Here is a 16,408-nt window from a genome sequence, read left to right as displayed (position 1 = left end):
TATATATATATATATATATATATATATATACCCACCATGAATCTAAATTCTCTTCCAGAGTCACATTGCTTGGTTGCTGTACATGTGAGGTCACTTAGAGAACGTGAGATGATTGTCCTGTTGTAGACTGCACTTCAGTAGACAGAGTCTCGGGGTAACCATGGATATCACTTTCCTCCAACACCAACAATAACCGATTCTTACCACATACAAGGTAGATTTTGAATCCCGGGTATATACATAGTGCTGGTGAACTGGCTTGAAGAATGTCATAATATTCCTCTAATTCTGGCTCCCTGAATATTCCCAGTTTGTTGCTCATAAATTATGTACACAGTGCCATCAGCTCGAATCATTGTAGTTAGCGAGGTTAGTATTGTTCTAATACCACTAATGGGTGTCTCATCGTTTGGGGAAATGTGTATTGAACTAAGCTCTGTCGATACAACTGATAGAAGATTGTCAAAATCTCGTTTTAGTTCATCGTGTTTTCTTGTTAGCTCGTTTTTCTCCCTTTTGTTAGTTGTCATAGCAAGTCTAAGATGGCTTTGCATGCTAGATGCTTCATGATCTTCGGTATCTATTCGAGGCAGCCTCACTTCACAACCAGCCTCTTTGAAAGGACAATCTACAATCTCAAGTAGACACTCGTTTCTGTGCTTTCTGATATCTTTTCTCTTTATGTTCTTGTCGCATTTGTTAGGATGACGTTAGGGCAAGTACGCTTGTGCCTTCCAACTATTACCGAATGCTTACCCTCTTCGTTACAAAGCTTACAGTGCACTATTCGATTAGGACACTCTTGTTTGCAATGTTGTTTGAGGTCATTTTTTAGCAATCCGCGCGTACCACAATCATTGGTGCATTCGACAACTCCAAACGAGCACTCGTCCACGTGCTTCTGAAAATCTTCATGTTTGATAACAGCTTTACACCCTTTTTTACGATTCGTACAATACACTCCCAGCTCTTTGATCTCTCTGATTATCGGCTGGGAAACTATCTTATTGAAGTTTTTTGCTCGACAGTGAGGGAAAATCGATTCGTTTTTTCGTATGATCCACTTTTCTATACAAGCTTTGCAATAATGCTGTCCACAGCATTCAGTTAGAACTGGCGTGTCTAGAAGGTTCAAACAAATACTACACTTGTACTTATCAGCTAACTCTTTGACAAACACTGGCTCTGGATTAGGAGTAGCCATAGCTATACTGATGCTTCTTGTGTTAGCTTCCATACTTCTTTGCTCATGCTGACCACATAATGTGCAGTACTAAATATAGGCATTCCTAAAAAGGTGCCATGCTAGGTTGTCTGCATGCAAAACTTTCAAGTGCCATGATGGCTATTTTTCAATACTCATGCAATCCTGGAATTCAACACACAACATTTAATATAGTAAACTAAGCCTATAAGAGTTTGTTATTATTTTTTGTCTAAAGGTGGTTAGTACCGACCACCATTTACCAGTGTGAGCACATCACTGCATGTATGTATATTTATGTGTATGGGCGCTATATCGTTTGAGAATGTGTATGGAATTATTATAAGCTGTGTAAGCTGGTTTAGTGTGTTGTTCTTCTCTCTTGTTAGCTGTTGTGTGTACTATAGCTGAAGGTGTTCACTTTATAGACTCTTACTTGTGGTTGAGGAAGTCTACAGTGCTCTTATTGCTGGGTCATAAAAATCAAAGTATAAGTAGTGAAGACATCTGTCATTTTATTTATAATTGACTCGTCGAGCCTCATGCAGAGTTGGTGTAGGCCGGAGAGTCATGTGATGAGTGGTTACTATATAGGGAATAGCCATACATTGTTCTATGTGTGTATAATCTTATGAGGTGCCTTATTAAAACAATATCAGTTAATACATGCATACGTAGTTTGCTTGTAGTGGGTGTGGCCTAGTGAGTGTGGTATTTAACGTACGGTACTACTGTTCAGTGATTCTATTGGTCGCTTGTGGCTACTGTATGTCATTGTGTGTAACCAATACTTGAGCCAAGAATTGTGTTTTAAAATTTGAGTGTTCTAATTGAAACTCGATTAAATTTACTTGCTTTTAATTATAACAATGATCATTGTTGTTTCCACAAAGTAATACTCACATAGCACAATAACACTAAGATACTGTGTGTGTGTGGTATATTGGGGTATATACACATTAGAATTCAGGCTTTCCCCTACATCTACCGTTGCTAGGTTGTCTCTGCTCTAAGAAATATCAGTGATCCTAATGTTTGCATAGAAATCGTCTGAAACTAGATTGGGTAATATATCCCCCATCCTAACCCTAACTTCTCTTCCTGAGTCACGTTGTATGTCACAAGAATGTTGGAGGTCTTTTAAGGAACACAAGAATGGTTGTCCTGTTGTAGGCTGCACTTCAATAGACAAAGTCTCGGGGTAACCATGCATAGCACTTTTCTCCAACAGAAGAAAAAATCGTTTGCTAACACAATCATTACCAATGCAAGGTAGATTTTGAATCCCGGGAGAATGCATAGTGGTGGTGAACTGGCTCGAAGGATGTTAGAAAAACTCTTTAATTCTGGATCTCTGAATAATCCCAATATGTTGCTCATGTGTACACAGTATAGGCCCTACAATCAGGTTGTATCATTGTGGTTAGGGAGGTTAGTACAGTTCTAATACCATCCATGGGTTTCTTATCGTTTGGGGGAATGTCCAATAAACTAAGCTCTGTCGTTACAACTGATAAAATCGTATCAAAATCTCTTTTTAGTTCATCGTGACTTCTTTTTAGTTCCTTATTCTCTCTCGTAACGGTATAGCCATGGCTGTATTGAAATTAGCTAGAGCTGTATTGACATTAGTCATAGCTGTATAGACCCATTGCAGTGGGTGTGGTTATGACGTCACGCTTTGATACTTCAATGATAGCCGCCATTTTTGGGGTACCACATCAAACAGATTTGTGAATTTACAGGTAAAAATAGTGATTTTTGTACTTATTATATTGTGGAAATCCTATAGTAGTAGGGATAAAGACAAGAACTTCTACTGACTCCCAAGTGTCATCCCAAGTCAAAGAGACAAAGAATTAGAGCTGAGCAGCCTGAGACATGGAGAATGGCTTGTGTATTTTCTGCAGTTTTGCTGTTCCTGTAACTTTTTCATAGAATGTTCAATTCAGTTCATACTTGCACACACATGTCACAAATCATATAGCTAAATATAGCTAACACACATAAACTTGAAAATAACTCTATGTCATTGCAATGCATTTCCACTAGTACAGAGCCATCTTTTCACTCCTTGTTTTCAGCCGCATTTTGAAGGATCTAGCCCAATAATGATATCTAGCTTGTTCAGGTACTTCTTCTTGCCACCTTGGTCTTGTTTTGAAGATAAATAACCTTCTACAAAGGGTATCTTTTTGGTGCTAAATACTAGCCAAATTGTGTTCATTGTACGTAAAAGTCTGCTGCTGGTACCTCAAAATGGCTGACATTCCAATGACATAATTATTGATTACGTCACTGCAATGGGTCTATTGACAGTAGCAGTAGTTGTCATGTTGAGTCGAAGATGGCTTTGAATGCTAGACGCTTCATGCTTTTCAAGATGTTTACGAGGCAGCCTCACTTCACAACCAGCCTCCCTGAAAGGACAATCCACTTCCTCAAGTGAACACTCTTTTCTGTGCTCTTCGATATCTTTTCTCTTTACTTTCTCTTTGCATTTGTTAGGGCATTCTAAAGTAAAGTTAGGGCAAGTTTGTATGTGCTCTCCAACTATTACCGAATGCTTACCCTCTTCGTTACAAAGCTTACAGAGCACAATTCGATTAGGACACTCTTGTTTGCAATGTTGTTCGAGGTCTTTTCTAAGCAATCCAATCATATTACAATCGTTGGTGCATTCAACAACTCCAAACGGGCACTCGTCCACGTGCTTCTGAAAATCTCCATATTTGATAACCGCTTTAATTGCACCCGTTTTTACGATTTGTACAGTACACCTCTAGCTCTTTGATCTCTCTGATTATCGGCTGGGAAACTATCTTATTGAAGTTTTCTGCTCGACAGTGAGGGCAAATTGATTCCTTTTTTCGTATGATCCACTTTTCTATACAAGCTTTGCAAAAGTGCTGTCCACAGCATTCAGTTAGAACTGGTGTGTCTAGAAGGTTAGTACAAATACTACACTTGTACTTATCAGCTAGCTCTTTGACAAACACTGGCTCTTGATTAGGAGTAGCCATAGTTACTGGTGATTCTTTGTATAGCTTCTATATAGCCTAAAGTCATTGACCACAAAATGTGCAGTACTAAATATAGATTGCTGTCTGTAGAACTTTCAAGTGCCATGATGGCTAATATTCAATCCTGCAATCACAAAGATAAACTAGGCCTAAGAGGTGGTTGTATCTATATAGAGGTCCTTAGTACCAAACACCATGCATGCATCGCCACCACCAGTGCATGTGAGCATATCCCTGCATATTCATGGGGCCCTATCGTTTGAGGATGTGTAATGAACTGCATGGTGTATTGAACTGCATGTAAAATCTGTACAGTCACTTTTTAGTGTGTTGTCCTCTCTCCTGTTGTGTAGTACTGAAGGTTGTTCACCTTTGGCTCTTTTTTGTGGTTGAGGAAGCCTTGGGTTATAAAGGTCAGTTGTTGTAGGCTGGGAGTAGTGGTTATTACATGTATGGAATCAGAGGTGGAATCAGAGGAGGTACGACATCCGCGAAGTGTTTTAGACTCACATTACTTAGGTCAAAGTTCAATTGCGTATTACCTGCCAAACACACACTGGTCTATTTTTAGCTGCCAAGAGTCTGATTCGTGCACTGTTCGATCTAGGTTATAGCTTATCAACCATCGTTTCAGCTTCAGAACCTTCAGGAAGGATGTCATACCTCCTCTGGTATGCAATAGCAGCATACTGTATTTACTTGATTAAACGCCCATCTCGTTTAAACGCCCATGGTAAAAGCTGTCTTTGTCAATAAACGCCCCTCTTAAATAATCGCCCATGTATGGGCGTGGCACTGTGGGTGGAGCTGAATTAGCTCGTGAAACCAGCTGAAACAATGGCAGCATAGAATAAATACTGTTTATGATGGCAGAGAGGACACAGAGGGAGAAACACCACTCCTACGACTTAAGTTTGAAGCTGAGAGCTGTGGCAGCAGCCAAAAAGAGCATAATAACTGCTGATGAGCAAGAGTTTGAAGTAGACAAAACAATAAACGCCCGTTTCAAATAAGCGCCCATCTCGTTTAAATGCCCCCTCTACAGATGCTGCTAGGAAATAAATGCCCGGGCGTTTAATCAAGTAAATACGGTACATAATATTTAGTACTGCTGATGATATGAATAATCTTATGAGGTTCCTTATTGATATTCTTGGTTGTCTAGTAGTTATTATAATCAGATATCCATTGGAAGTTATAGTATCAGTTAATGTGTCGATAGTTTGCTTGTAGTGGGTGAGGTCTAGTGAGTGTGATGATTATATATAGTGTAATAACGTGCAATACTCTCAGTGGTCGCTTGTTAATTGCTACTACATGTCGTTGTGTATTGTCTTATCCTTAATGTTCCCGGCCCTGAAGGTCAATCAAGTTTACTTCATTAGGTTCACAATTAACGCTTTGTACAATGACCATTGCTGTTTCTAGTAACACAAGTGTGGTATATATACACATTAGAAGGCTCTCCTCTACGACAGTTGCTATAGATTGTCTTTGCTCTAAGAAATGTCAGTGATCCTAATGTTCAAGAAATTGTTTGTAACTAGAATAGGCGATGTATTACACACTATGTACCTAAATTCTCTTCCCGAGTCACTTTGGTGGGTTGTTGATGAAACGTCATTTAGGGAACGTGAGAATGGTGGTCCTGTTGTAGACTGCACTTCAATAGACAGTGTCTCAGGGTAACCGTGGATAGCACTTTTCTCCAACAAAAGCAAAAATAGTTTATTTAAACTATTATTACCAAATGCAACGTAGATGTTGAATCCCGGGTATATGCATAGTGGTGGTGAACTTACTTGAATAAGGCTAGACAACTCTTTTAATTGTGGATCTCTGAATATTCCTAGTTTGTTGCTCATGTGTACACAGCGGGTCTTGCCATCAGGTTGAATCATTGTGGTTAGGGAGGTTAGTATTGTTTTAATACCATTCATGGGTTTCCTATTGTTTGGGGGAATGTCCATTGAACTAAGCCCTGTTGATACAACTGATAAAATCGTGTCAAAGTCTTCTTTTAGTTCATTGTTGCTTTTTTTTAGTTTATCGTTGCTTCTTTTTAGTTCCTTATTCTCTCTCTTGACAGTAGCTGTAGCTTTCATGTTGAGTCTAAGATGGCTTTGTATGCTTGTCATTTCATGCTTTTCAACACGTTTACGAGGCAGCCTCACTTCACAACCAATATCTTTGAAAGGACAGTCCACTTCCTCAAGTGTACACTCGTTTCTGTGCTCTTCGATATCTTTTCTCTTTACTTTCTCGTTGCATTTGTTAGGGCATTCTAAAATAACGCTAGGGCAAGTTTGTATGTGTTCTCCAACTATTACCGAATGCTTACCCTCTTCATTACAAAGCTCACAGTGAACTATTCGATTAGGACACACTTGTTTGCGATGTTGTTCGAGGTCTTTTCTTAGCAATCTGCCCATACCACAATCGTTGGTGCATTCAACAACTCCAAACGGGCACTCGTCCACATGCTTCTGAAAATCTCCATATTTGATAACCGCTTTACACCCATTGTTATCATTCGTACAATACACTCCCAGCTCTTTGATCTCTCTGATTATCGGCTGAGAAACTATCTTATTGAAGTTTTCTGCTCGACACTGAGGGCAAATAGATTTTTTTTTTCGGATAATCCACTTTCCTATACAAGCTTTGCAAAAATGCTGTCCACAGCATTCAGTTAAAACTGGCGTATCCAGAAGGTTAGTACAAATACTACACTTGTACTTATCAGCTAGCTCTTTGACAAAAACTGGCTCTGGATTAGGAGTAGCCATGCATAGCTATACTGATGATTCTTTTGTTAGCTTCTTACTTCTTTGTCTAAGGTCATTGACCACGAAATGTGCAGTACTAAATATAGACACTCCTAAAAAGGCGCCATGCTGTCTGTGTGTAAGAGCATGCATGCAGAACTTGCCATGGTGGCTGCTTTAATACTCAATCCTGCAATTCAGCACACACACAAAATTTCAAAACTAGGCCTATATATAAAAGGTTGTTAGTGCAGACTACCGTTCGGACTACCATTGACCAGTGTGCACGGGTACATCACTGTATATTTATGGTATGCATGGGCCCCGGAAATGTGTATTGAATTTAAGCTGTGCAATGTTTCTTTAGTGTATGTGTTGTTCTCTCTCTTGTTAGCTGTTGTGGGGAGCCTCAGGTCATAAAGGTAAGTTGTTGTAGGCATGGAGAGTCAGTGCATGGTTACTATAATAGGGAATAAGGGAATATGCATTGTTCTATGTGTGCTTGATGGAGGTGCCTTACGGATAATTGTATGTGATTGCATGGTTGTCCAGTATTTATTGTAAATCTTGTGTCCATTGAAAACGGTGTATCAGTTAATGCAGATCTTTCCGTAGTATATTTTCCTTATAGCCTAACTCATAAAAAGTGCATTGTATAGGCTCCATTTTACATACTAGTTTGTGATCGTCTAGCGTACTTCTTGTGATGTCGTCTTCTAAACATCCCCTGGGGCATTTTATCGGGACATGTAGGCACTCTTCTAAATGCGTGTCGGTTATATACTCATAAGTACCACGTTCACTGCAATACTCACAATATACTTGTCTCTTTGTGCATTATTTGTCTAGATGATTTTGAATATCCTTACGCATTATCCCCTCTTTTTGGCAATCATTAGAACACTCTACAGGCAGGTGGGTACATATGCATAAGTGTAGAGGGCTAGTTATTGCTGAGTGTTTTCCTTTCTTCCTTACCATCTAGTAACTTGAATGTATCTCTATATAATTATACAGATGATAGAGTAAATAAAGAAGATGAAAAACGTGGATCGGATTACTATAACACTACACACACCACTTTCAATGTCAACTGTCCGATTCATTTTTGTACCTCTTTCATTTAGCTATTATTACTTAGCAACATGCATAAACAAATCAGAGCTTCCGCAAGGCGCCTGCGTATAATATACATATCCCCTTTGAATAAAACCAAGTCTATTTTGATTTAGACTCGTATAGAACAATTAAGAACACTAAAACACTTTGTGTTTGGGGTATATACACACATTATAGATGGCTTTCCTCTACATCTACAGTTGCTAGGTTGTCTCTGCTCTAAGAAATGTCAGTGCATGATCTTAATGTTCGCATAGAGATTGTTTGAAACTCGAAAAGGTAACGTAGTACCCACCATGAATCTAAATTCTCTTCCGGAGTCACATTGCTTGGTTGCTGTACATGTGAGGTCACTTAGAGAACGTGAGAATGATTGTCCTGTTGTAGACTGCACTTCAATAGACAGAGTCTCGGGGTAACCATGGATATCACTTTCCTCCAACACCAACAATAACCGATTCTTACCAAATACAAGGTAGATTTTGAATCCCGGGTATATGCATAGTGCTGGTGATTTGGCTTGAAATATTCCTCTAATTATGGCTCCCTAAATACTCCCAGTTTGTTGCTCATATGTACACAGTGAGTCTTTCCATCAGGTTGTATCATTGTAGTTAGGGAGGTTAGCATTGTTCTAATACCACTAATGGGTGTCTCATCGTTTGGGGAATGTGTATTGAACTAAGCTCTATCGATATGTATATATAAAGGCCAAAACATTGTTCCCCAAAGGTGTCCGTTATATATAGAGGGGTTCCACTGTAGCTCCTTTTTATGTACCAACTCATTACTATACAAGACATATAAGTGAATGAAGTTAGTATTTAAGGTTCTCTTTAAGGTTTGCATACTGGATCTAATTGTTTTGTGAATCAAGTATACATATGCATGCATGCATGCAATAGCATAATTATATACTGGTCTCAATAATTACTCCCTCACAGGACATCCGTGTGAGCTTGTGTCAGCAGAGTGGGACTGAGCGGCAGAGGTAGATGTCAGCAAGTATGTGTGTGAGAGAAGATACCCAGCAAGGAACAGAAGCACGCAGCAATGGCCTGTCCCAAGTGTACTATCAGGATCTGCCATGAACATTCTGAACATCAATATACTCTATAATCATAGTAGCTATAATTAATTTTGTGTAAACGTGCGCTTGCGTGAATTGTTGTATGCATGTTTATGAGTTGTGAAGTGCGTTTTAAATATAATTATCATGATCACTAAATCTACTCTTGAAATCGATCATCAGTCTACAGGGCATGATCATGAAATTCATATAGAGGGTTACTGCATGTATATACACCCGGTCTTAGCCGGTCCTGTGGAGTCAGGGTGCTGCTGTGATATAATTATGTGATGCAAGCAACACAAAATCATAATTCTAGCTTTCTACTTTAGTGACCCTGTTCCTGGTACGGGATCCTGAGTTTTTTGTTGCTGTTGTATTGAAGGGGAGGGGCTGCTCAGCCTAACCTATGCACTATTAGCTAATGATCATTATGGCAGCCTTGACCCCATGAGGCCGACTCTCTGTTATGATGGTGATACTCATGGCTACAGTGCTGTACGGAGGATTGATGTTGTGTCCAGTGGAGGGAGCTGAAATCTAATCAAGAACTTAGGGATCAAGATATAATTATAATAATTACATAAACAAGAATGAATAATACAGTAGGAGATGTATACACTGAGGAATTGGCCGAGCTGTTCCAACAACAAGGCAAGTCCATTATATAGTGTACATTGTGACGAGCATTTGGTCGTTAATTGTGGTTTGTTGTTCGACCTTGTGTACGTCAACTGTAGTCACTGGAGACATTGACTATATACGTAGTGAAAGCGTATTCTAGAGGTTGGTTTAGTAGAGAGGATGACATTCAACTTGTCATTGTGGTCCTATAGTAGTACATGTATTGGCATCTATTCCCCAAGTATTGTTCTTATCTCTCAGTTCCGACCAGTAGAGTACTCCAGTGATTTAATACCATGATATGGACACCATGACTTGTGTACGTTTCAAACTCCCATTCACCTCATCTATATTTCAGTATGTGTTGGGCTTCTGTTTTGTAAATAAAGAACGATTGTGTATAACATATCCTGGTTTGTTTATTACTAGAGGAATGTTCCCCCTCTCCATCTATTGAGTTGTTCTCTAGAGTATAGTGGAGTAGCTATGAGTGTCATATGGAGTGTGTTGCTGAGGTATCCACTGTGAAGCACTGTCACTCACTCAGAGCTATCTGTTGTGATATCAGCTTGACTTGTCTCTATAGGCATAAGCATATAACATGTGCATGCTCATACGTGTCAATGATGCCTTGTCTAATGATTAGCTGTCACTTGGTCATTTCTTGTACCTCTTTTCAGATACTCATGTTAGTAGTGTGTGGGATATAATGGACTACACACACACAGGGTCTTGTATTGTGAGCTGGTTCACTCAACACATTGTCCATCTCTCTCTCTCTGTATTATAGTTCTGGGTATTGTGCAAACCTGACACAGCATAATATTAGTACAGTTTACACCTACACTGTAGTACAGTGCCTACCTGGGTGTCATCTACAGTACCCACCCCCACACACATACACATGGTGGAGTAGACCATTTTCCCCTGAGGATAAGTTTTATCATAAGAATTGTTGTCTTTAATAGTGAAGATTTTAATATTGACCTGTTCTGGCAATAAGTAACTAGCCTCTTATAGAGTACCAGCTCTGGGAAGTGATAACTAGGAATGGTGGGTGCATTTCTACTATACCTACCTACTTGTACACATATTCAAGTGTCCATATTTCCAGATATGACCTCTGAACCCTAACCCCCCCTCCACAGGTCAGCTGCTGTACGATGGTCAACACAGCCTCTGTCTCACTACACCGTGTCTGCACTTTCTACAGAAGAGGTTCTCAGCCATTCAAGGTAGTTAAAGAATATCACCATTCAATTTTCCTCATTTGTACTTTACCCTATGCGTGAAGGCCTGATCGATATTCTCCCTACCACACACACGCACACGCAAGCCTCCCATGTTCCACATACGCCCACACAAATTAACCTCCCATGATCCACACACCCACCCATATACCAACATTTCCATACACGCCTCCCATGTTCCACACCTTCACACACACGCCCACACTAGCCTCCCATGTTCCACACCTTCACACATACCCCACACTAGCCTCCCATGTTCCACACCTTCACACGCACCCCACACTAGCCTCCCATGTTCCACACCTTCACACGCACCCCACACTAGCCTCCCATGTTCCACACCTTCACACGCACCCCACACTAGCCTCCCATGTTCCACACCTTCACACGCACCCCACACTAGCCTCCCATGTTCCACACCTTCACACGCACCCCACACTAGCCTCCCATGTTCCACACCTTCACACGCACCCCACACTAGCCTCCCATGTTCCACACCTTCACACGCACCCCACACTAGCCTCCCATGTTCCACACCTTCACACGCACCCCACACTAGCCTCCCATGTTCCACACCTTCACACACACCCCACACTAGCCTCCCATTTCCACACCTTCACACACACACCACACTAGCCTCCCATGTTCCACACCTTCACACACACCCCACACTAGCCTCCCATGTTCCACACCTTCACACGCACCCCACACTAGCCTCCCATGTTCCACACCTTCACACGCACCCCACACACGCCTCCCATTGTTCCACACCTTCACACACACCCCACACTAGCCTCCCATGTTCCACACCTTCACACATACCCCACACACGCCTCCCATTGTTCCACACCTTCACACACACCCCACACTAGCCTCCCATGTTCCACACCTTCACACATACCCCAGACTAGCCTCCCATGTTCCACACCCTCACACACGCCCATACACACAGAAAGATCGACAGACCCAGTCCCGGTCAAGTTTGCAGTGTTACATTGTCTCCAAGGCTGCCTGGCTAAAGTGGTATCTCTGAAACTGATCACAGACAAACATATGACTCTAGTGTCCACAGCTACCCTCAACCTGGAACCATTCAGAGCACTGCACACATTAGTGGTAAGACCAGGGATGTGCCCACTAGAGCACTGCACACACTAGTGGTAAGACCAGGGATGGCCCCACACTAGAGCACTGCACACACTAGTGGTAAGACCAGGGATGGCCCCACACTAGAGCACTGCACACACACTAGTGGTAAGACCAGGGATGGCCCCACACTAGAGCACTGCACACACTAGTGGTAAGACCAGGGATGGCCCCACACTAGAGCACTGCACACACTAGTGGTAAGACCAGGGATGGCCTGTTTAATGGCGGTGGTCTGTACTACACCTCTAGCTGTCCCTTTCATTTTGAAAGTACTATAGTCGACTCTGTAACTAGAGTTATGATGGTCTATATTCAGATTTTCTGAAGGCTTTGAAAGAGCTAATTCAGATGGTATGCTGAATTGTGAAATTTGGGAAAGGGCAATATTTTCCATTTCTGTATTTTGGCCCAAAAACATACCCGTTTTGCACATTATCTAGTTCTGAACTATCTCCAAGCTTTCATAAAATCAACATTATTGGACCAACAAAACTACTAAAGTAGAAATCATGTCAGCCACTACTTTGTGAAATCTCGTGGCAGATCCCTATATATCCATACTAAGCAACCCCCTAACCCCGCCCCCCTCTGCTCTCCAGTTAAAGAAGGTGTCTTTGGTGAGTGTGACTGGTCTACAGAGACTACGCAGTCAACTGAGGGTACTCGTCATACAGCGTTGCCATGTCAACAACATTGATGATGTCATTGTCAGGTAAGCTAGTGATAGGGTGAATGATGTGCTGTAGCGTCTTTTGAAGTTCTGTAACTTTAGTTCAGAGTCAAATCTAAAATATTCATTCAGTAGCTCTTTGCTGTAGACCCAATCCTAGCCTCGAATCTACGCCGATTCAGCGTGGATTCGAGCCCAACCCAACTCCTCCTTATAGCAACAACGTTATATGTAAAATAACAGAAGTCTGATGAAAATTGTTTGTTTTGTGTGTTAATTGGTGTATTCAGGTGTGGAGGTGATGACTCTACTTCGTTTGTGTGGGACAGCCTGAGGGAATTGGACCTCTCCAGTAACCACATAAGCCAGCTAGGGGACTCGTTGGTGAGTTGTGCGTGTAATGACCCTTTACCTGACACACATTGATGTGAGCTTTCTACATTGTCCATCTTTACCAAAACAACTTTCTTTGCACACTTGCAGTAACATTCATGTAATAAACACACACACACACACACACACACATACACACACACACACACCCACACACACACCCACACACACACACACACACACACACACACACACACACACACACACACACACATACACACACATCACTTCCTATATAGCAATACCTCCCCGGTATGGAGAAAGTCAACTTCAGTAACAATTATATCAGCTCTGAGGGTTGGGAAAGCGCCTCACTGGCCGAGGTTCAAAGTTCAACTATCGGAGGTCAGGGTCCATCTAACGAAAGTATTGTCAATGCTACCATCACCAACTCATACGAAGGAATCGTGGTGAGATAATTTACCTAGCAACTCTATAAGCTGTTATACCAACATAAGTTCGTTTTTCAAAGACAATATTAGAATTTCCTCTTCATCCCAAATTAATTATAAACGGTGGTAATTTCCTATGAACCTCTATATATATATGATACGTTCTTCGAGTTTTTTTTTGTGTTTCATAATTAAGTGTTCCCAATCCCGTTTTTGCGTATGTAATGGAGAGTACCTAACGTCCTGTGAATCAAACTCTGTATAGTAGTACCACATGCAGCTGTCTGTAGTGTCTGTAGTGTTTGCGGTGTGGGAATGAATGGGAAAACTGCCTCAGAGGAGGTATACTATGGGACTTAGTGTATGCCTGCTACCTACTTATAGTATCCCAAGCAAAATACACTTGTTGTTGCAGTCAAGCCTCAAAGCAAGGTCTGTGCATGCACACTAGTATCTAGACACAGTTTTGTTGGTGGTGTCCATGTGATTTAGAAGCCTCTCAGACTTAATTGTAGTACCCTCGTTACGCTCAAATTTGTGCACGCTCGCCCCACAATGTTGTACATTCTCCTAGTTATTATTCATAGACTTATTCACATTTTTGTGAACCCACACAAGACTCAGAAAGCCTTATAATGCAGCAGGAGGATGAGGCAGTGGAGCAGGGTTGAGGGTTGAGTTCTGTATGATCCTCAAATTTGTGAGATTTTGGAATGCCCTCCCCAGGTAGTAGACTAGGTACACCACTGTGTCTTGTCTAACTGGAGGCCCGATTGCATTAACAAACAAAATAAAAGAACTTGCCAAGCGTGTAATTTTCGTGGAGTAAAGTGTTCGTTATTTTCGTGGGAAAACTGACCTTCACGAAAGCTAGCGTAGGCCTGGTTTACCAGAATGCATGCAATAGTTTCATTTCGGACCTGAGCTATTGGCCGTTTTATAGCGTGTGGTTTCTCGTCGGAGGTGGTCGTTAATGGAGGTTCCACTGTCAGTAGCTCTGCACTAGAACGCTAGCTATTGGTAGGTGCAAGAGTGAGAGGAGAGCTGCAGCCATTAATAGACTTTGACTTTTGACAACAATCATGGTCGATCATCCCACTCTTTCAGTTCCCTATGATTCTTGATTCTGTCTGCATGCAGCAAAACAAAAAATGTCATCATGATAATAATGTGTGTATATAATGCTAATAGTAATGTAGACATGCACCTCCATTGAGGCATTAGCACCCGTGGTGCTTTCGTGCTAGAGACAGTGTTTGTTGCAGTGCATGCATGTGTATACTAGTGATGTCATACCCCCCACTATGCACCTTACCCCCCACAGTGCCTGGAGAAGGTGACGTTTCTTCATCTTGGGTTCAACAAGTTGAGAGTAGTCCCACGGTTTGCCAGTAAGGCCAAGTACACACTCACTGTGCTCAACCTCAGGAACAACCAACTGGACACTATTGAAGGTGGGCGTGGCATTGGGGTGTGGTTAGGTATAGCGATTATTTTCGTGTGGTACAAATTTATTTTTGTACGGCTCAAAATGGTGCATGTAGGACCATCATAATTTTCTTCAAAATCCTGCCTTTGGAACCAAGGTGTCAGGATAATTGAGGTTCTACTGTACCCGCTTTACACTATAATTATGATGAATAACGACGGTTTATCAAACTCAGTATAGTACGTAAATACCTCAGGTTAATATTGTGTTCATTCTCTTTGTATACACGCTGTCTTTCGTAAATGCTAACACTATAATTAAATTTTTTTATTTCCCACACAATCTTTTGATCATTCAGTGGCCATTGCTTCAAGCTTTAAAATTACATTTTTGGAAGGCCCTCCCCTATAGGTAGTGGACTAGATACACCACTGTGTCTGTAGGTTAATTTGGAGGCCTGGTTGCAATTAAGAAGAAAAAATGATTAGACACAGCTTTTAATTGCCTCAAGCTATATAGTGCGCCACTCTGATTTTACATAATAATAGCTATTTCTACTATTTTCTTCTTGTGCCTGCTGTACCTACATCATTTACAGCAGGGGATGAAGTGAAAGGGTCACTTATAGTGCTGCTCAGAACTGTAACAATAATTATAAGCAACCGACCATCCACACGTCACATAGAGGGGACTTTAGTTGTCTATGCATGATGTTGTTCTGGTCTTGTTCCACTACCAGGGATGCGCATGAATGTGCCCAAGTCGTGTATTTTTCTCGTAATAATTAGGATTCTTGATTGACCGTCAATTCAAACACTCTATAATAGTTATGGTAAACTAAGAGGTCTATAGAGGTGGCTATAATCTAACCATGACGTAAACTATAGGCGTAGTATGTGGTTATTGGGGCGAGTGAAGCGAGACCCTTACCTAATGATGAACGTTGAGATTTTGTGTGTGTGTGTGTGTGTCGGCACGATATTTGTTTTTTGTACTCGCGACCCTTTACATGAAATGCTACGCATGGGCACAAGAGCTAGCTACACTCAGCAACGAAGACTCAAACAAGACACAGAGACTCTTGAGGCCACAGGTACACCTACAGCAGGTCAGAACAGTACAGCAAGTCACACCAGCCTGAAATCACACAGGCACACATAGCTACAGCTGGCCAGCTCACTTGCTAAAACATTGTGTTGGATGATACTATATTTTTGTACGTCTACACTATTGGGTCATAAACCTTGCTTTACTGGCACAATACAATAAACCAGACCACCAAGAGTCTCTTGACCAGACATAATTATCTACATTGTCG

At 41.3% G+C, this 16,408-nt stretch overlaps 3 protein-coding genes across 9 annotated transcripts in view; 2 read left to right on the top strand and 1 right to left on the bottom strand.

Moving 5' to 3' along the window:
• LOC135337727 (uncharacterized) overlaps positions 1–9,342 on the top strand; it is a 105,024-nt gene extending 95,682 nt beyond the window's left edge. For 5 of the 7 annotated variants that reach the window (XM_064533687.1, XM_064533680.1, XM_064533684.1 and 2 more), the window contains one exon: positions 9,059–9,342. In XM_064533687.1, the coding sequence (XP_064389757.1) occupies positions 9,059–9,096 (38 nt within the window). In that variant the 3' untranslated portion in view covers positions 9,097–9,342. Of the gene's footprint in view, positions 1–58; positions 215–8,393; positions 8,590–9,058 lie in introns of all 7 variants that reach the window. The other 2 variants (XM_064533682.1, XM_064533683.1) reach the window with 2 other exon arrangements.
• Positions 5,630–7,055, bottom strand: LOC135337719 (TNF receptor-associated factor 5-like). The gene is made up of 2 exons (XM_064533673.1): positions 5,803–7,055; positions 5,630–5,745 (listed from the first exon to the last, which is right to left on the bottom strand). The coding sequence occupies exons 1-2, from the start codon at positions 7,014–7,016 to the stop codon at positions 5,727–5,729; spliced, it is 1,233 nt and encodes a 410-aa protein (XP_064389743.1). The 5' UTR covers positions 7,017–7,055; the 3' UTR covers positions 5,630–5,726.
• A 239-nt stretch (positions 9,343–9,581) lies between the features above and the next one.
• LOC135337699 (serine/threonine-protein kinase 11-interacting protein-like) overlaps positions 9,582–16,408 on the top strand; it is a 43,769-nt gene continuing 36,942 nt past the window's right edge. The window contains exons 1-7 of the mRNA XM_064533654.1: positions 9,582–9,837; positions 10,956–11,042; positions 12,010–12,173; positions 12,806–12,918; positions 13,167–13,260; positions 13,509–13,679; positions 14,986–15,115. Of these exons, the coding sequence (XP_064389724.1) occupies positions 9,777–9,837; positions 10,956–11,042; positions 12,010–12,173; positions 12,806–12,918; positions 13,167–13,260; positions 13,509–13,679; positions 14,986–15,115 (820 nt within the window). The 5' untranslated portion in view covers positions 9,582–9,776. The remainder of the gene's footprint in view (positions 9,838–10,955; positions 11,043–12,009; positions 12,174–12,805; positions 12,919–13,166; positions 13,261–13,508; positions 13,680–14,985; positions 15,116–16,408) is intronic.

The sequence above is a fragment of the Halichondria panicea genome, chromosome 6, assembly GCF_963675165.1.
Source record: "Halichondria panicea chromosome 6, odHalPani1.1, whole genome shotgun sequence".
In the NCBI taxonomy this organism is placed as follows: Eukaryota; Metazoa; Porifera; class Demospongiae; order Suberitida; family Halichondriidae; genus Halichondria; species Halichondria panicea.
Note: the sequence above shows the minus strand (reverse complement) of the source record. Positions and strands in the feature narration are given on the sequence as shown.